This window comes from Calonectris borealis, chromosome 2 (assembly GCF_964195595.1).
Source record: "Calonectris borealis chromosome 2, bCalBor7.hap1.2, whole genome shotgun sequence".
NCBI classification, from domain to species: Eukaryota; Metazoa; Chordata; class Aves; order Procellariiformes; family Procellariidae; genus Calonectris; species Calonectris borealis.
Window position 1 is genome coordinate 79,691,141 of NC_134313.1, and position 21,113 is coordinate 79,712,253.

Consider the following 21,113-nt stretch of genomic DNA (forward strand, 5'->3'; position numbering starts at 1 on the left):
GTGTGTATTTAATGTTTGGAAGATTAGTGGTTGCATTTCAAAGATAGCACCATCACTTACAGTTTCTCGACTCTTCTTTTGCTTATATCCCGATCATCAGTGCTGCAATAGTAATTGCTTCAATGTGTGACTTGGTAAATTTAAAAGGGAAGAAGGAATAAGAAGAGTTGAAAGATGAGCTGCCTTTTGTCAGGCAGGGTAGGGTGCGTGAAAGATGATCTGCAGTCTGCACAAGAAGATGGGGACCTGCATCATGGTGTTTCCTCTTGGTGTGAACCTGCCGGTGTCAGCACAGAGTAGAGCCTCGGCTAACGCGCTCTGCAGAGAGGGGGACCTGCGCCTCTCCTCTTCTGCTGAGATACGGGGGTTCTTGGTTGCGGTTCGGTCGCGGGGTTGGGTGTACGAGTGGCTCCTGGCGCGGGGCTGCCGGGTGCTGGGGTAGCTGCAGGCGTGGCGGTGCTGGGTTGGCAGCAAGGGGGAGAGGGCAGACCTGCCTGGTGCAGCAGGTGGGTGTTGCAATGTGCAGTACAAGGGCAGTCAGGACCGCAAGCAAAAACTAAGGAGTTTGAAGAGAGAAGGGGGAAAGAACCTTACAGCAAGTGTCGGGTTGTAAAACTTATTAGATCTGGGAAAACAAACAAACAAACAAAAAAAAAATGCTGGCAGCATTTGTAAACTTTTGTAAATTTACAAATTTATTTGTGAATTTTTAGTTTTGCTCTAACTGTAGCAAGTCTAATACACATAAGAAAGGAAAAAAAAGTCACATCAAAAAGCTTTTCAGTAAGCTGTTAAGTATTTAAGTTGAAAACCCATCAATAAACAAGATTTATCAGGGCACTAAGGAAGCAACTACAAAACTAGGGAAAAAAGAAATGTTATTTCTTTGTGCTTAGATGTCTTACAAATCATCAACTAGGTACTTTCAGATTGTTCCCGAGATTTCACCAGCATGAATAAATGGATATGAGACTTTTCTGCGTGAAGTGTGTGGTTAGTGGAGGATTTTATACTGTTGCAACAGTAGCATTTGGGGCCTGCTTTTGCAATCCTTGTTGCTACAAATGAGGCTGTTAAAATTCATAACAGCTGCCGGAATGGGTAAGGATCCTATGAGCAGACTTTGATATAGTGCTGTTGTACTTCAAACAGAGATACTTTTGAATACATACAGGAATATAAAATCAAATATTTATTCTTTTTTAATGCATCTATCACTAGATGATTTAAAGATATTAGTGTAGTAACTTCTATGTAAGTTCTGTAAATAAATTTAAATATTGTTTATTCTGAATCTCACTTCAAGTTAGATTCTAGTCCTTGCTCTGGGTGATGTTTGCGCATTCTGAAGTAAGCAGTTGCTAGGAGAAAATGTATATATGGAGTCTAGAGCCCATCCTTGCAGATAAATACTTCAAACAGAAGCAAAATGTATAGTACCTGGCAAATACCACTGTCAAAAAGGCTTTTATGGAGTTATGGACACATAGTTGATTTGGGAGACATTCTGACAGCTGCCATCTTCAGTGGGGATGCTTGAATTTCACCTGCACACCACTTATCAGAGATATTTTTTGAATTCTGGAGCAGAAAGGCTATGACTTTCTGCAGATTGGGTTTGCCTTTTAGTTCTCTCAGTGCTACGGGCCTGGTGCATCACTGTAGTGTGATTTAGTTTTCTCAATCTGCTTCAACTCCTTAATTTAGTAAAAGAAGTACCATGCAGTAGTGTGGTTAATAGTTGTTTATGAAGTTACTACTCCAAATAACAGCTTCTTACAGTGAAAGAAATCCTATTTTGATTCATCTCGCTTTTGATATTCAGCCCTGTCTTTCCGAAATCTCCGTGTGCAATCAGTTTAGGGTATGTTATTGCTGTCTGACCTGTAAGAACATTAGTTTTTAACTTCCTTTTCATTTTCCTCTGTTTCCAGGAAATTGAAGACCATGTGGCATTTTTAATAACTGTTCCAACGGCCCTAGCAATTTTTTTTGCTATATTTATCCTTGTCTGCGTAGAACCTGTATTTAAGAAGCTGCTTCGTATATTTTCTCTGGTGGTCTGGGTATGTCTTGTTGCCATGGGATATCTCTTTATGTGTTTTGGAGGAATCATCTGTCCCTGGGACCAGGTAAGACTGTCATTATTATTAATTTTACTTCATTGGGTACATTTCCAAGAACCAATCTATGCAAAAGTAACACTAATTTTTGTGGGGCATCTCATAAAATGTTTTTGTGACTAAGTGTTTGCATGCTGAGACTCCCCGCATCTATTTTATAAATACCAAAGAGACGTGCATACTTAGGATATGGAAATATTTGAAGGATTTTGCTTTTATAGTTTTAAGCTCCTTTGCATAATGAACATTTGCTTCCAGTCACCAACTTCTTTGTACAGTGCATATTTGATTCTAGTGACCAATTAACATGGCAGAAATGCCAGTTTTGTTCAAGACCGCTGATGCCATCTTCTTCAGTTTAAAATGTTCGAGCTCTCAGTGTAGGCTTTCTGTGGTCTTCAAGATGTTCTCCAGCAATGTGTGAGAAAAAAGGACTGGGAGTTTCCTTGCATTTCTAGGGAAATAAATGAGTAGAGAAACAGTGAAGTACCCTTCACGTTTTTAAAATTTTGTAATGAAGACAAAGCAAAAATATAATTGCATTTTAATAGCAGCACTTCTGAAATATCAATAAATGATGTGCAATATTCAATGCTGCGCCTGGTCGATTCTTCTGTGTTCTGCCATATCCTTTTCCTTTTCCCAAGCCTCTCTACATGGGAATACTCCTGACATAATAATTGTAAAACCCTTCAAAGGATGAAAAAAAGCTTTAAAATATATCAATATGAATCATGCTGATTCCATGAGTTTGTTATAACCTTTAAATGGTAGTGCTGTTTCTGGGGTGCCTTCTAGGTCTTTAAGATAAACTTGAAACAAATTCTCTGACTTGTTACTCAGATCTTGCAAAGACTTATGCAAATACTGAACTTTAAGCATGCAAGTAGTTCCTTTAAAATCTTTAATTCAAATTATTTAAATTACTGGTGTATATTGGTAATATTAGTTTTGGAGCCCTTACCTTTGTGGGTGACTTTTATATTCTCATTTTCTTGGAAAGTTCAGGGATTAATTAGCTGTGAAATTGCCTTCCTGGTTTTTTTTCTTGGTTTTTTTTTTTTTTTTAAAGTGTTTGAAACCACCAAACCAGGCCACACTTGCATATAATAAAAACCAAATCAGAACATGTAATATTTTTCTCTAGAGACAGATTTCACCATGGGAGTCCCTGATATCAAGTCTAGATAATTCACATGGTTTTACTTTTTTGATTTGTTTATTTTCATTGCCATTGCCAGTTGCGGGATGTCATGCTAGAATATTTCAGGCTTTCAAGCTTAGATGCAAATATTTAACTAGCCATATTGTTTGTTCATTGCAAATTCTACTGAGTTTAATTTTGTTATTTGAAAGATACGATAATGATTTTCAAAAGCACGTGGCATAAAAGAGATCTAAGAGGGATGCTGATGTCTCGGTCCCGGGGTTGTATTTAGCCTGTGAAGATGGTTTGTCCCTTGCTCTCCCCTGAGGAAAAAAGCAGGCATTCCCACAGCATCCGAGGGACGTGGCTGGCCGTGCGAGGCAGAGCTCCAGGGAGAGGCATTGTCTTCCCGCAGGTTGCCAGGACACAAGTCCTCTGATGTTTCAGCCTGCTCCTTGCTCGGCCTGCCAGCGTTGCTTGGAGAAGAGGGTATTTGGGAGGGAGCCGCACTGATGGCTCTGCCAGCAGCAGCCGGGCAGCTGCCGGGCCTAGCGCTGCGCAGGCTCCGGCCCCGGGCGGGCGGGGCTCTCCCAGCCAGCCCGGACCCGGCTGCGGGTTCGTGGAGCCCAACTCCACCCCGCAGGCGTCTGGCGGGAGAGGGGCTGCGGCAGGGGGGCCCCTGGCCGCTGCCAGGAGTCGGGGTCGGGGCCCCCGCAGCGGGACCCTTTGCTTCCCCAAAACCATTTTTTTTCCCCCCCTTTGAACAGCAGAGCTGTTTCGTGGATCACTTTGTAGGTATACTTTCGCCTAGTGCCTGTTAAGAGTAAACGACGGAAACATGGGAATCTTTCTGGGAATTTGACACCTTCCTTACACAATAGACTAATCACATGTTTTTGGACGTTTGTAAAAAAGCGCTGAGCAGTAAAAGTGGATTCCTGTGATGCTGGTGTTTTGATTGCTCTGCATCAGGAATACCTGGGTCAGTAATCAGTGTTCTCTCCTATAATTACATGTGAGAGCAAATCTGAAAAATCCTTCCTCGGTGATCGCTGACGGTTTCTTTGTTGAAGTTTTACTTATTGGGAATTTTAAAAACATTTTGCTTGGCTTATTAGGGTGGTTTTGTTGTTCCTTTATCCTTTTTATGAAAGAAAAGAAATATGATGTAAAATTTAAATTAGTTCTGTTTCAAATATGTCTTTGTCAATGTAGCTAATTAGAAAGTTATTAAAACAAAAATTAAAGAAGAGCCAGTTCGTGCACACTTGTTTACTAAACAAGTGCTTTATTTTAATTTTCTTCAAATTACAGCCTAACTTTTGTTCTGGTCCAGCAGAGTTTAAAAATACTCTTTTCATCATATCTTTCATGACTTCTGAATCCTAAGCTTGTTAAAAATATGGCATTTCTTAATTGTATTAGTCACTACTGAAAGACGAATTTTCTGCATACCATACTTTATAGAAAGAACATGTTATTCTCTCGTTTGTGCACAAGCCTTCTCCCTTTAAAAGACAGCCCCGCATCCTTTAAATTTTGGCTTGATGATTTTAATGTTCCTTTTGGCTGTTTGCAAGGGCTAAATGCAGTTTTTCTCTGTTGTCTGAAGGCACTTTAGGTGTGAACTTTTGCAGCTTTTGCTTACAATAAAAATACCACTTCAGAGGAACTATTTTGGTTATGAACTCAATATATATTTAACGTGGAGCAGTTCCCCCTGAGCCTGCAGGCACATAGCTCAAATAACTTTCACCAACAGTAGAGGGCTGGAAATGAAGTGGCTGGTCAGGGCCATTGTTTTTTTGTTAGAAACCTGTGGGCTGATGTGAAATAAGTACAAATCGTAATTGGTTTGAGCTATCTTTTTGCTGTCCCTGCAGACTGCTTTTATCTGTCTGCATTTCCTTGTCTCCTGTTCGGCTGCCGCTACAGCTTTGGAGAGAAAGCTATTATCAGGTAGGCATCTGGCCGCTGTTTGAAGGGGGAAGGCAGCACAGCGGTAGATGGCTACTCCGTCCCTTGGGCCGGTCTGCGAGCCCCACGCTGGCTCTGTAATTGCCTGCTGAGCCTGATCCAAAGGCTGTAATTGTCACTAGGCTGCGTGGGCATAATCACAAACCCATCTACGAGAGGAGCCTGGATATTTGCACTATCAACCGCACCAACTAACTTACCTCTTAAGTTAGTCCAAGCTCCCTTACTCCTCTATGTGGACGATGAAGGGAAGCAAGTACATGGAGAGGGAGATGGAAGGTGCCTTAGTGAGGCAGTGGGTGGCTTTACATGAAAAAAATTAGGACAGTGATGGCAAATCTCTTTGGTACCTGACAAGCTTTTTTAAAGAAGTCTGGCAACCCTCTCTTGTTGCTGTCAGCCCAAGCTCCTGTCACCGCCAAACTTGGCAGAGGAGTCCCTGGTTTTCCCTGGCGGCCTGGGGGACTTGGCTGCTTTGATAGGACCTTCACGCACCACACCGTGTTACAGCCCAGGAGGGCGGCTGGGCTGTCTGGTAGGAGTTGTGGGACGCTTGGCCAGGGTTGGTAGGAAAGAAGTAGAGCAAAGGAAGTCATGAAGAGGCTCAGAGAGAGCAATTGCCTGCTGGCAGTTCTTTCCAAATCTTAGGTGTGAGCAATGATGCGGGGAGATGGTTTCAGTGAGGAAAGGCCCAAGGACGATGCTTAGGAAGGTCCGTGTGGAAATCAGTGGATGGTGTGTTTGGTGGAGGGCCAGTAGTGCAAGGCAGGCACGCTGAGGAAGTCGTGCTGGTGGAAAAAAGTGATGTGTTGATTTTGACATGTTAGGACTTTTCCCTATTATAGAAAGGAGCACCTTTCCTTATAAAATGTAAATCCAGTACCTATCTGTAGAGTTACATGCCAGGGAATGAATTTAAATTAGTTTCCTCTTGTTTCACTGACAGTGTAGTTATTGTACAACAGTCGCCTTTCCATGTCATCCTCTGACATGTCTAATACTTCCTCAGCCTTTTATACAGGGTGTATGTAAATATGTCATAGCACGTTGATATCAATGGGTAAAAAGATCTCTTAAAGCATACAGCGGATGATATAAAAAAAGAGAGTAATTATACAGCATTATACTAGTCTAATGAATTCTATCATTGCTGGATTTTGGTATTCAATTCTACTTAATTATAAATACGTTTGCACAGCCCAGGCACCAGATGTGTTCCTCCTTGTCTATATTCAGTTACAGCACAAAAATTACTTCAAGCAGGATTTGACACTTCTGGTTTCCGAAAAAAGTTATCCGTAGAGTGATGTGTTTAGAATATATGTTTGGCTATTTTAGCCTAAATGCTACTTTTTGAGCTGAATCTAAAGCACTTTTTTTGTTTTGTTTTAATGTTTTGGTATGGAATGGTTCAATTCAGGCCTTGGAGCTGCCCTGGTTTACGAAGTGCGGGCAAAATTTTCTGTTTTAGTATTTATAATTCTCATTTTTTTGATACTTTCCTGGCACCGAAGGATATCAGTCTTGTCGTGTGCTGAGGGGTGAGGGCCTGCACAGAGTTTCTGCGGTTGTGGTAATTAGCTCCTGTATTAGGCAGCAGGGTGAGCCGATGGGTCCACAGAAAGGGAAGAATTTTCTTTGTACAGAATTGCATCGGGTCCCATTGCTTGGGACCTGCCTTATCTAAAGTCAGCCCTGCCATAAGTTATTAATAACGTGTTGTGTGGTTAAGCAGTGCAAAAAAAAGGAGTTAGACATTTGAGAAGGAGAGCAGGGCGGGTGTCAGTGAAGTCCCCGCAGTGCAGGAAAGCGAGGATGAGTTGCTGTCAGCTGTACCACCGGCTCAGGGGCCGGAGTGCGGGGAAACTTGACATTTTTTCAAGTTCAAGATTAATCAGACTATCAGGAATGAGTATCCCGAGCAAGGAACTAAATCTTGTAGGAGCATGGTTCAGCACCTTGTAGGTGAATAGTCACCTGAAAAAGGACACAAGGAAAACCAGGAGGCTTGTAGGAAAGGGGAAGATACTGTCCAGCAGATGATACTGTGCTTTAGGAGTAGGTGTGATAGAAAAGGAGGAAACTCACAATCCACAACCCACCCCAAACCCACAATCCACAATAAGCCATATTTGCCATTATATTTGAGGAAGGAGAAGAACAGATGATTTTTATCTTAATATTCATTTTTTATAGACATATAAAGTCACAGGCTTAATAGCAAGACATTTAAATGTGTTTATTAAGTGTGGTAAATGTGCTTATCAAGTGTGGTATGGCTATATCTGTACAGGAGAGAGGATAAAGCTGAGCTATTAGAGACCTGCCAGTTAGTCATTAAAATCAGTAATATAGTAGATTAATATAGTAAAAGAGCATGTGGAGCTTTGGAACACCCTGTTAGCACTCAGGTGCCATTGTTAACCTTTGATATGTCATGGCAATGCATTGTGATAGAAGTTCATGGAAAGAGAACTGATTTCTCTTTTAAATAGGGAAAGCAGTTTTGTTAAAAAAGAATAAATCTGGGTTAGTGCCAAATGGAAGACTAGAAGCACTGCTAGAGGACATGAGCATTATTAAAGCAACTGAACATATAGGCGAGGGGAGATGGCAGCTGGTGTGACTTCAGAGAGCGTCAGGCGGGAGGAAGATTGCTGGCTGAATTTCTCAGGGAGCTCTCTGGGGAATGTTTGCCTTTATTAGTGCTTTTTACTAGTGGTGGGGTGACAGAATGTCACTGCTGTAATGAAATTTGTTGATGACCCAGTTAAAAGATTCCTAATACAGCAAAAGATCAGAATGTTATGGGGAAGAAAAGCATGACCTTGAGGACTGCAGTAATAGCAACGAGATGAAATTTAATAATAGGAAATGTGAGGTACCTGCATTTGGGAACTAACAGCAGAAACTTCAGCTATAGGCTGGGAGTTCATCAGCAGAAAATGAGCAGGGATAAGCAGAATGAAGAGGAGAAGCATTAGTTGGTCACTGGGTCATTAGGATATGCGTCCAGAAAAGACTCAGTTACGATGGCAGAGTATCCAGCTGAGGATGAAGCCTCACCGGGATCACTATGTACATTTCTGGTCACCTGCATTCAAAAAGATAAACTGAAACCGGAACAAATGCAGAGAGTGCCAAGCGGAATCGCCAGGAGAAAGGAGAGTTTTGTGAGAGGAGATGGGAAGAGCTTGACTTGGGTATAGATCAGCAGAAGAGAAGAATGCTGAGTGATGTGACTGCCATCTACAGATAATCTGTGGTTGCAAACATCAGATTTGAGAAGAAGCTGCAGAAGATAAAGGATTATTGACACATACACACACCCCTAAAAAAAAAAAATCAGCCAGCCATTAATGAAATTTAAACTGGAAATTAGAATAAACCCCTCAGCCATTAGGGCACTGGATTTGTGGAGTGGCTAATATCCTCAGGATAATAGGGATTAAAATAATGAATTGGTTTTACAGTGGAATGCTGACCTTAGCTGAGAGTCATTCAGTGTCTTTGATAGCAGGGACATCGACTTCAGTGATCCAGGAGCATCCTTTTAGTTCTTTATTCCTATGAACTACTTACATCTGGGGACTACTGAACTAGTTTAAATGACAATTTACTTTGACCTGTGCCTGAATTTCATCTAAAAACTGAAGAGATGGATTTTCTGAGTTATAAAAGTTCACGGCTTTTTGCTATTTAAATGTTTTTTATCCTTCTAGCATTCTTCTGGAGCAGTAGTCTCAAAAATTATAACATAATAATCTTGCTGTATTTCTGATCTCTTCAGGCATTCGTTATAAGGCTTATGAGAGAGGTTTAATGTCATATAAAGTAGAAGAGACTGAATGTGTCCTGCACCTTTATCAGAGGAACCTGACGAAACCCTTGTTTCCCTGCTAGTTTATTTTCTTTACTCCATTTCCTGTAGTGATTTTTCCATCTCGGAGCGTACAATTAAGTACAAAGGCTGAGCTGATTGTAGATTTCATTGAGATTATTGCATAGTTTGTGTGCAGTATGATATTTGCCATGCAAGTCATGTGAATGAATTTTGCTAAGGGAAGTGTTAAGGTAACTCCATCAAAGTACAATAAAAATGTGAGTCTCAGATAAATATGCAAAACCAAATGTGGCAAGTTTTCCTTCTGATGGGAAATAACACTTATCAATAAGTATAATTAATGTTTCGGAGAGTACTGAAACTAAGCAATACTAATTTCAAGTATCATCATATTGTTCGGGTGTTGCTGAAGTCAAGAGACCAGATGACAAATGGAAGTTAATAATTTAAACCATTCATAAAGCTTCTTATGTGCTTAATAATTGATTTGACATTAGGCAATAAACATTCTAGTAATTTCATAGTACATATTAGTTAACAATTACTTGTGTGATGGAGCTACCAGAGAACCATTAAAGAAGCTATCCAGAATTTCTTGTTATCAAGTATGATTTAGGGTAGTCAAGCCTTTACCTTTCATTGGAATTGTTTTCCACTCAGAAATGTGACAGTTTACCTGACTTCCAGGAGGAAGGTTTTGGCATGGCACTGCATGAGTCTCTTGGTTTGAGCTCTTTGACTTTGCTTACCTGCCTGCCATGGAAAAGCTTGTACCTGTACATGGCCATTGGATATGCTATTTTTGGATATTTTTGTGAATTAGATAATGAAGGGGTGTATCATCATAGATCCTGACCTTTGGTCATTTTTCACCATTTGTCTGAAATCTGTTTCTGTTCGCAGGTTTCCAGTGCTGTAATAATTCAGCTAGCGAGCTGTTACACAAAGAAAAAATAAAACAGATGGTGAAAATGTTACCTACAAACTGCATAAGAAGACTTCAGTTTACTTGTTTGAGGGTGTTCCCTGTTTCTGTAGCTTTTATGGAGTCTTAGGCACAACTGTGGTGCTAAATAAACGAATCTTAGTATCTGGATTATCAGGGGATCACTTCTCTTTTAGTCTAGGAAGCAGGCAACAGAATTTCCCCCCATGTGCTTGCAGTTTGTGGTACGCTGGCTGTGAAATACCTTTCCGTTTCACCTGCCAGTATACAAATCTATAATGCTATGCAGATATTAGAAACATTGCTTACATGAAATTAAGCAATATTTGAAAGAAAGCGATATGGTCTGCTGGTTACAACTTTGTTGACAAGCAAGGTGCTAAGCATACTTTTCATCCTGGTAACTCCATGAATAAGGATGGGCAGGTTCAGTAATGAAATGGAAATAAAATATATGAGAGAAATATATCTCCTACATTAATTAGTCACAAATATTTGTATTATAGTGGTCTTCTATTTCTGGTTACTAAAATTAAAAAACTTGATCTTAGAACTGAATTTAAACCAATTTTGTGGCTTTAGCACGTCTTAATTCTGATAGATGTCAGAAAGAGGTTTTGTAGCACAGAAGACATTTTAAGTTTTTTAGTAGCATTTACAATTGATTCGTCAGTGTGGTTAAACCCTCTAAACCGTTTATAGAGTTTTACAAAAGTAAGAGATAAAGAGGGAGAAATGCAGTTGATGTAGTAAGGCTCACTCAATAGGAGTTGTAGAAGATGTATGTTTAAGTTTTAAATATTCATATATAAAAATATAATTTGTAAAATCTACATGAATACATTTTTGCAGATATCTTAAATGCACAAATATAATTATGTCATAGAATTGTGTTATTGTATGATTCCAAATGTGTTTAAGTTCAGGTTTTTAAGAACAATGTATAATTAAAATGTAAGTTATATAATGAATAGATAAATTATAAATTGTAGAATTACTGAGAACTAGAAAACAGATGTGCTTTCAAGAGATTATTCGTGTTCATTTAGTGATTTTTTTTGTTTTGTTTCATTTTACTGTGTGACAAAATAATGTTTTTGTATACAAAGCACTGTGTGTTGGTTGTTTATTGGGGCATAGCTTTTATGTTTATATTGGCTTAATTCAGCAATAGGTTCTCTAGAAAAACAGGAAGGAGAAAAATAATGGACCAAGATAATAGTCAATTCTCAGAAAACATTTCAGTGTTGTAGAGGAGAATCCCAGAAGTATTTATCTTTTATGGTTTTGCTACCTCTTTAGGTAATGCGTGAGACTGATTTACAGGTTGATATGAGAAGGGCTGAGAACAGGAAAGGCAAGAGAAGTTTGGCAGGTTTCAAAAGGAGCAGTCTTTCAAAAGGGAACCAGTAAATATCTGGGAGATCGAAATCGTGGAGAAGGACACAACATCCCAGCTTCATTACTGTGGAAAAGCTAAGCCTCCTGGGTCACTATCACAGGAACTTAGATACCAGTTAGGACCATGTTTGTCTTTTAAAAGCTTTGTTTCTTCTGGAAAAATAAAAAGTGCTTGAGTGCTAAGAAGCAGCATTGACTAGACTGCCTTAGCCTGACCACGGTAGTTGTTACTGCTCATCCTCACACAAGGAAGAGGCACAGTCACCCCAGTTCATCTGAACTTGCAAGGTGAGAACAGTGAATATTAGTAGTGCAAGTGAAAGCCCAGGCTGGGCTTCATTGGTTTGGGGAATCTGGGACGGGGATATGTTTTTAAAAAAAAAAAAACACAACACAAAAAAAAACCCAGAACAAACTGAAATGGTAGAGGTTTCATTCAGAGCAACCGAAAAGCCAAGAGAACCGCACACAGCCCAGTGTCTGTGACAGTGGGAGAAAATCCTTTTCAGTCTATCAGGGAAAGAAACCCACCCTCTGTCCCTCCACATACATGCATTCACAAGGCTTAAAAAAAAAAATCATGTTTTCATGCAATGCAACATGCGCTGTTGTGCCAGTTAGGAAAAACGTTTTCTTTTTGTTACTATTACGAAGCTTCATATTGATAGCTTAAAATTAACGGTAAAATAGCATATTTATCAGTAGTGTCAATTTTGTATAATATCTTAAGTTCTTGAATGATATTGTTCTGGCAGAGTTAGTTTGAACAGTTTAAAATTTGACTGCATATTAATTATGTTGGATTGCATTTTTCTTATTTGCTTCTTGTAAATCCCGTTTTAGCTAAGTTATATATGTATATAAATTCTGTATCTTACTTTTCAGGGCATTATCTTTGCTTAAGTTGCCAAACCTGAATCTCTTCTTAAATGTTCTGATTTCTGTAACATTTGCAAAAATTCCTGCAAATATCTTTGCTTTGCAAGAATGGTATTCAAGATGGCAGGTGGAGTGATGACTTAGACAGTAACTACAATCTCCCTGTCTCATGTCTTCATTGCAAAGTCATTTGCATTTTGTAATCTGCAGTGTCTCTTTCCACATGAGTGCTTTCTAGGTTTCTTCTGTGTTGTAATATCCCAATTTGTGATGGTTTCTATAATTTATCAGTTTGCACATTTGTAGTATGAATGTCCTTTGACTATTTTCTGCTTGTTTTAGTTATTTCACAATTCCTTTGTATTCCTTTTTCAGCACTTCCTTTCATACATTTCCTCCTAAGTTTGCATCACCTTCTCATATTTACCATGACAGTTGTCTCCTCTCCCACTTATTAATGAAGGCAGCCTTTCTTCAATTTAATACACTGTTATTTTTCACCACCCTATATTCTTTGTCTTGCAGACAGCTGTAGTCTTCATGACAATATTTTTTGCCTCATTCAATACGGATGAGTTTACGTAAATAACAATTTTTAGCTGTCATTAGCGACAATGATAGTGTTGCAAGTTCAAATATCCGAGGGCTCAGTTAGAGTTCTGTCATGTTCCCCTTGACCACACTTACAATTCTGCCCCCCCAAAAAAAGAAAAGAAAAAAGCTGTGTGGCAAGGTTTTTTTCTCTTTGTTGGTAATATAAGCAAGCAAAAGATTATGGCTTTATCTTCCAGATTCTGTTTTTGTTTTGTTTTGTTTTGTCAATTTGGGATAGAATTGATCCTAAGTAAATAGGATTGTATTTCTTATGTGACAGTATTGTATACATTTTTCTTTATCATGCTGTTGTTAGTCTTGATCATCAAATTTTTTTCCAAATAATTTGCAGTGATGAAGGAAATGGATTAAACAGTCTCTCGTATAAAGAAGGTGAATATCTAAATAAATCATATTAAACATACATGTGCTTGAAAACTTCTACTTTCCATAAAGAACAAAAAAAAAAGGTCTTATTGCAATTAAATGAGGTAGAGATTTGAGTAAGTCTTTTTTTCTCCTGTCACGCTCTGATTACCCATTATGACTGCATATGTTACCTAATGACAGTTCCTGTCAGTGTGTACATATTACTTACACACATATATAAACAAGTGTAATATGGTGTTTTAAATGACTTTCACATAGAGGAGATTACAGTCTTACTTAGATACACATGGATGCTTTTTATTTTCTTCTTGCAAGAACCTGAATTTACTCAGCATTTAGAAACTTATTTAAAAATATGAAATATGATTTGGGGTCTTTGTCAGGTCCAATGTGGATAAACTGCCAGGTCTACTGGATGACCCAGGGTATTGACAAGGGAAGGAAAGTATGTTGTCTGCATGACATTAATTCGCATATTAAATTCCATTAAAAGGTCAGGTTGGTGCACAAGAAAAATTGGGAAAGATCATGTTTCTTTGGTCAGATGCAGACTGGAAAGCAAAATTCTGATTGATAAGAAAGCCCCAAATGCAGAAAAGTGCAATAAATGCACATTATCGTGTGTGAATCATGTTTATTTCTATACTACCACATAATTTGCTCTAGATGAGCACAAGAGTTTCATACTCATTGGTGATGTAGGCAGATGGTTACAGGATATATTTCTCCACAGGGGCCAGCAAAACAATCTGTACTTTAATATCTCTTAATTCCTTTTCTTCTCACCTCTCCATATTTACTTTTAACCACATTTCAGTAAGTACTACTTTTCTCAAGCTATGTGAACATTCTGCAAACAGCATTTTACAGTATTGCAGGGACATGTAGTGGCCACTGAAGCTACAAGTGGAAAATCTTTCTGGATCCACAGAATTTGCAACGTTTCTGTGATTCATTACTTCGCTAGCGGTAGTGATTTCACATAATGGAGAAATGCAGAACAAAACAGCTTTGCCTCTTGTGTTGTTGTAGGGTTTGTATTCGCCTTTTTTTACCATGCTGAGCAACCACATATCATAGGGATTTATAAATAAAATGGGATTTATTTAATAAAATATCAGGTTTCAGTTTTCAGTACTTTTGCAATTGTGTTGCAATTTTACATGACAGTTTTTTGGGGTTTGTTTGGGTTTTTCTTAACCTGTTTTATCGAAACAGAGTGAGATTGCCAGGCCCTTTGTTGAGGATGGCTGCAGTCTCAGTGATAGTGGGAGAGGACTGAAGTCAGGACGAAAGCCACCACCACCGTGTCTGGCTTCTGCCTCCCGCTGTTCCCATGCAATGAGACCTGTGCCCACGGGCAGATGGCTGCCATTCGGGGTGTGCAGGCTGAGCACCAGGTGCTGGAGAAGTGTTGGAGTCGCTGCGTAAGGTTGTCAGGGAGGACGGAGCAAGCAAGTTAGACTGGCCACAACCCTTCGGGGTTGATCCCAGGTCCTGGGGTTTCAGTACTTGGAAGAAGCCGCCTAGAATTGCGGTGAAAGCTGTGCGCCTCCACTCCTGCAGCGTGGAGATCGGGGCATGCAGGCGAAGTAATGGTGCCTAGTGATTTTTTAACAGACGGCTTTCCCCGCTACTCTTGTGTTTTCCTTCTTTCTGGGAGCTGGGAAAGTTGGTCACACAGTCGTGGACAATAGATGGTTCCTGGGCAGCAGCGTGGAAGGAGAATGGCGGCAGGAAAAGATGAAGAAGAAGGGTTGAGTTAAAACTGTAAAAGAAATATAATCCTTAGTTAGGGATAAGTTAGTGTAACCCGATGGTAAATAAAATCCCCGGTTGGGTAGGCAAGGAGCAGTGTGCGTTTTGTGCGTACAGGAAATAGACTTTAAACTCTTGCTATTTGTATACTCAGTGGCAATGGATAGAAATGGGATGGCAAACAACAATCTGCAAAAATACTATAGGAGTTATAAAAATTGGAACAATTTTGAAGTACAGAAGGTCAACAATATTGTGTATTTCAGGCTGCTGTGTCTTACTGTCATGAAGCTACAGTAAGGTTTCTTGCTGTTAAGGAAATTGCTCCTTAAATACACCACATATCAAGTACTTTACATACTGAAATTTATCTTTTATATTTTTAAATACAACTTAACGCTTGGCACACTAATATTAATATGACTCTCCAGGTGTTTGAGAAAAAAATAATGCTAGCAAGAGGGGGTGTGTGTTTTGAATAGATTAATTTTAATGCAGAATATGCATAAGGAAGTCATTCTTTTTAGGCAAAGTCTGTTGTTGGAAGTCATGAAATATGAAGTAATAAATTAAGCTTGTCACAATTTTAGAATATTTTTTAAAGCAAAGAAATTTCTGGGGAAAAAAAATTGTCTAAAAATGTTCTTCTTATGAAATATAGCTGAAAATGTGATGGCTTCAGTGACTTACCAGTAATAAAAGTGAAGCTTTTGCTTTTCCCCCAGTTGACTTTTCTGTATTTTGTTATACTTTGAATTAAAAAAAAAAAAAAGTTTACAAACCCAATGTAATGGTTTTTAGTGAAGTTACCTTTTCAGTATCCCCTTAACTGGCAAAGTATCATCATCATTATTGAACCATAGAGTAGCTAAATGATCTCCCAACACTTATTTAAAACTGCAGTGCTCTAACCCTCCTTCACCCTGAGCAGTCTTAACCTTGAGATCCTCCAAAAGAACCCATCACCTAAACTGTAACTGCACAGTAAAGGACTCATAGCTGTGTCTATGCAATTAAAATGTTGCTCTAGCTAGGTTTCTTCTTACTATTAAGTAGATTACTACTTGAAGATCCCATTTTTCAGTTCTCAAACTAGTGACGCTTTCTTAGTGTCATTGTTTTTCTGACTAGAAATATTGGAGTATTTTTAGTGTTGAATTAATTTTACGGAACTTTAATATTTAGGGCTATACATTTTTCATGACTAAAGCCATGAGTTAGGGAAGAGGCAGCACTAGGCAGCTGGTGGGGTGAGTAGCGCTGGTGCCTGAGCAGGCAGAGCTGCCAGGCTGCCCTGTGGGAGCCCAGGTCCTTGTTATCCAGAAATGTCTTCTGCTCCTGGACTCCCACCCCTTTTCCTTGAAAGCTCAAATGTCTCATTCATCCAGCATACTCCAACTCCTATATCCAACCCCTTCTGTTCCAAAGGATCTTGTAAATTATTCCCAAACTTCTCTCTCAGTAATTCTTCCTGTTCCTTCCATTCTTCCTTTTTAAGTCCTCCTGGCCAGAAACCCCATAGTCAAGGTTCCCTGCTCCCGCCTCGGGCCATGTCTCTGTCCCTTACTTCTTAGCCCCTTAGGCTCATCCTCAGTTTTTGCCACAGTTTTGTCTGCTCAAGCATCAATGCTACTGTAGTTTCTCACTCCACTGTGACATGGTATTCCACTGCTTGCCAGCAGATTAGCAGTCTTTAGTTGGTCTTTAAAAATAGCTGTGCCTGATTTATCAGGTTGGTCTTCAAAGAAGCATAGCCACAACTTCTGCTCTGGTGTAAATATCTCAGAAGTGTGTTATTTATCAAATCATTTTGGGCAAGATTCTTGAGGGCAGGAAAAGCAGTGGGACACAGCAGGTCTGTTCATGATGCAGTTAAACTTGATTATAATTTCTGAAACATTTGAAATTATTAATTCTGATTTTCAAATTATCATCTCACTAATTTTCATTTAAATTTGTAGGATAGTGCATACCTGAAATATTTAGGCAACTTTCAGAGTATGCTAGTTTACGTCTCTCAGGTTTTGTTAAAAAGGGAAGGTTTCTACTATTAGAGAAAAAATAATACTAAAAAAATGTGGGCAGTTAAAAAAACTTTAAGGACTGAAGTATGTAATTTCTGTGAATGCATAAAAACATCTGTAGTAGAGCAGATCAGAAATCATTATGCACCACCACTGTTTTGTGAGAGCTTCTTCCCCGCCTCACTGCCTAGTAATTTTACGGTGGGAAGTCCTATCTGATCCCGAAAGTCTGGGAATCACTGACAGTGGACCTTGTCAACACAGTAAATTAACCCCATTATAATATTATAGTTAGCACACTGATGCAGCCTCTGGTACTTGAGTTAATTCAGGTATAGCTGAAGATAGAGCTGAAGCGACTGTCTGTTTCTACAAGCCTCTTAGTATGCAGGACCCCCAAAATGGGGCAAGCATGATGTGAGACAGTGATTCTTTCCACTGATGTATCCAGAGTGGAATCTTTCCCAGAATAGCATCTCTGATCCAATCTGTCTATCCATCCTCCTAGCGAAAGGCTTTGTTCCATCCCCAGTCCAGAAAACTGGCTTAAAAGCTATAAAGAAGCCTCCTGTAAGATCGTTCTCGAGTTCTTCATCACAGTTTAAACCTCTTGCACTGAGAAAACAATGTTATAAAGGTTGTAATTAGATTACCACAGTTAGAAATTCCCAGATGATGTATTGCTGTTGTCCACTTTGACGTTTACACAGTTTTAATGTTGACAAACTACCGTAGAAGAGCTCAGTTGAGAGTATGTTGCAATCATTAATCCATTGTGCCTGGACAAGCGTTTTATCATGATTATCAGAAGATATTTGCATGAATACAGGCAAAAGTGACATGTGATCTGGCCTCTTTGCACTCAGGGGGTAATGGCTTTTCAGCTTACTCTAAGGGAAGGGAGAACAGCTGAGGAACCAACTGGAACAATTCCAATGTTCCGCAGGGTCTGAAGCCAAGTAGGAGATTTTCGCTGGAGCGGCATCTCTTCTGAACATTCAGGAATGGCAGTAGTTCAAAGCCCTTCTGTGCGGTATCTCATACCCCTGTTTTGTCCTTTTTGAATTTCCTGAATCTTAGTATGATATTTTTAGATGTAATGCAATACCCGGTCTTGCGTTACACATGCTTATTTTTATTTTAAATATCTGACTTTCCTTGAATTTTGGAGGATGCGTCATGTCCCCATTCATTTAATAGGTCATCATGAAATTAATGCTAAGCAGGGATCATTAAAGGGGATATTGTGTGTGACGAGTGGAAAGTTATTTTTAACCACAAGACTGAAGAGCAGTCTCTTCTATCCTAGTCCCCCAAAAGACAAGAATGACTCATTTACATTTCAGATGAGATACAGATACCATCTGTTACCAACTTCATTCAGATTTGTGATGAAGCCTTCAATAGATTGCTTTCAGATGAATAAAAAAATGACAGGTTATTAAATATGTCAACAGTAATGTTTGCTCGGCTCCGATTACACTGGGTTTTCAAGAGATAACGTATTTGGCCAAATTGCATGCCATATTGCAATTATTTTTTAAAATGTTTTATTTATTTTTATTTTTATTTCAGTTCCTTACAAACAGTAAGGTACACAGAAAAGCCTTGGTCTCGGAAGCCAAGAAACGTTGAATGCTATGCTTAGTGTCTCAGCTTCCCACTTGATGTGCTTTGATGGGAGAAAGATCAATTTACCACTTGCAGAATATGATGTTTAATAAGATACCTTCCCTCTCCCCCGGAATAGTGCCCTTTTTTGAGGTAACATGGCATAGTGAATTACTTCATTTGGCATCTTTTGTATGTTTCTGTAAAAGAAGCAGCTTTTATGTCTAAAAACTGCTGTTTTGTCTATATTGATAGTCAAAAATGAAGGTTTTACCTGTAGGAGAATAAATTCAGCTACTTGTAACAACAGCTACAATTTTGATGGAAGTACTGGAAATTCCTCATTGGATCGTATTGGTGGAGCACCAGCCGTCACGAGCGTTTACCTCAGATTTTTCAGGGAGTCCTCGCGAAGCAGAATCGATCACTTGTCACAGCAGCGTTTCGGCAACGTCCTACTTTTGCAGTTCAATAGCGGCGTAAAATCTCCAAGGGCCGCTTTGAGATGGATCAAGGTAATGCTGTAGAGAGAGTATTCCTGTCAAGTGTTGATTTGGGAGCCTGTACAAGGTGGCAAGCCCAGACGAAGGCAGAAGCGGCAAAGAGCGTGCAAAGCCTGTGCGGGGCAGGCTGAGGAGGGACCGTGTGGTGCTGTTGGAGCTCGGGCAGGGCTGACGAACCGGCAGCGATGTCGTGCGACCAGTGCTGCCACCGTTTGCCTGCCAGTCCGCTGATCAGGAACTGGCTCCGGCAGCTCTTCCAGCTGGACAAGCCTTTGCGGCTGCGTCAGAGATGTGTTCGTGGTGTTGGCTGAAATAATTAAATAGTGTAGGAAAACAGATAAGAAAGAAATCGGAACGCTCCCATTTGGCTGAGGTTATCCAAGGGGTGATTGCTCACCTGCAGCATAGTTTTGCTAGTAGCAAAACATGTAAACTGACAAACTGGGGAACAGAGTGGCTGGTCTGATGCACGCCTGTGCAGCTGGTTATTTGGAGGACAGCTATAGTCATAGAATCATTTAGGTTGGAAAAGACCCTTAAGATCATCGAGTCCAACCATAACCTAACACTGCCAAATCCACCACTAAACCATGTCCCTAGGCGCCTACATGTCTACACGTCTTTTAAATACCTCCAGGGATGGTGACTCAACCACTTCCCTGGGCAGCCTGTTCCAGTGCTTAATCCATATGTATGTGAGAGAAAGTGGGTATGGAGAATGCAGTATGTTTTAGATCAAAGGATGGTGATAATCAGCTTCTGTGCCATCAGTACAATGAGAAAAGGAAGAGCATGTTTTATCCTCAGTGGTACTTGAATTGTTATCTGGAGCAAGAAATGGGGTACCTTTTGCTGAATGAGGGTGGGGTCTGGCTGCAATCACTGCAGACAGACCTGTTCTCCTCTTCTGTGCCCCCCGTGCAGCAGGCAGGCGTTGCGCTGCACCAGCCCCAAGCAGCGTGAAGGAGCGTTGCGTGCCACTGGTTTGCTCAGCGTTAGGCTCGCGGGAGTGCTGGGGGCTGCCGGCTGCTCTGCATGGTGGCCCGGGGGCACAGCGGGGAACGGGCCGCGGGGCATGCCAGAGAGCGGTACAGCACGGGGGTGACGGGGAACCTGGTGTGTGTATTCCCTAGCAGAGGAAATCTTGAGTGGTATTTACAGCAGCAGGTACTCAGTCTAAAGATACTACTGTGGGAGAAGAGCACGCATTTCTGGAGCTGTATCTCTGCCTCTCTTTAAGTGTTACCAGCACTGATCAGTTCTCACTGCTGGTGGAGAGAGCACCGGGCTATGGAGGGTTGGTGACATGCTCTGAAGGTGGGCATTAACATGTGTAGCAACACACAAAAAGTAATTCTACTTAGTGTTGATTGAAGTGAAGGTTTCCCTCATAGGATCCAGGCTAGGACATCGCCACCTTAAAAATGACACAAATGAATACTTCCAGTATAGTCTTGGTGAGTGTAAGGATGATCCCCAATCACTTACACAGTAGGAAAACACTGAATTTATTTAACTGTCTTCATATGATACTGGAGAGTGATGATAACAAACACACAAGTAACCACACGCATGGAATAATATATACATATTTGCAGCACAATCTTGACCCACTACTCCTGTCAGATGCATCAGAGCCTTGACTTCAGTCGTACTTTGTGAATATAATCTTCATGTAGATACACATTCTGTTTCCGACTGCAACAAAAGGCTAAATGAATATGCACATTATTGAACCGTAGAGTAGCTAAATGATCTCCCAACACTTGTTTAAAACTGCAGTGGTCTAATCCTCCTTCATCCTGAGCAGTCTGTTAGGCGGTCCCCAGAACATGGGCATAGATATATGATTTATATATATCTAGCTATCTGTACTTGATTGGAGCTTCAGAACTGTTAATAATAGCTAGAGATTT

At 40.1% G+C, this 21,113-nt stretch overlaps 1 protein-coding gene across 1 annotated transcript in view; it reads left to right on the top strand.

Annotated features, from left to right (window-relative positions):
- The window catches only part of ADCY2 (adenylate cyclase 2), a 230,160-nt gene that overhangs the window by 18,580 nt on the left and 190,467 nt on the right, over positions 1 to 21,113 (top strand). The window contains exon 2 of the mRNA XM_075142429.1: positions 1,935 to 2,132. Coding sequence (XP_074998530.1) covers positions 1,935 to 2,132 — 198 coding nt within the window. The remainder of the gene's footprint in view (positions 1 to 1,934; positions 2,133 to 21,113) is intronic.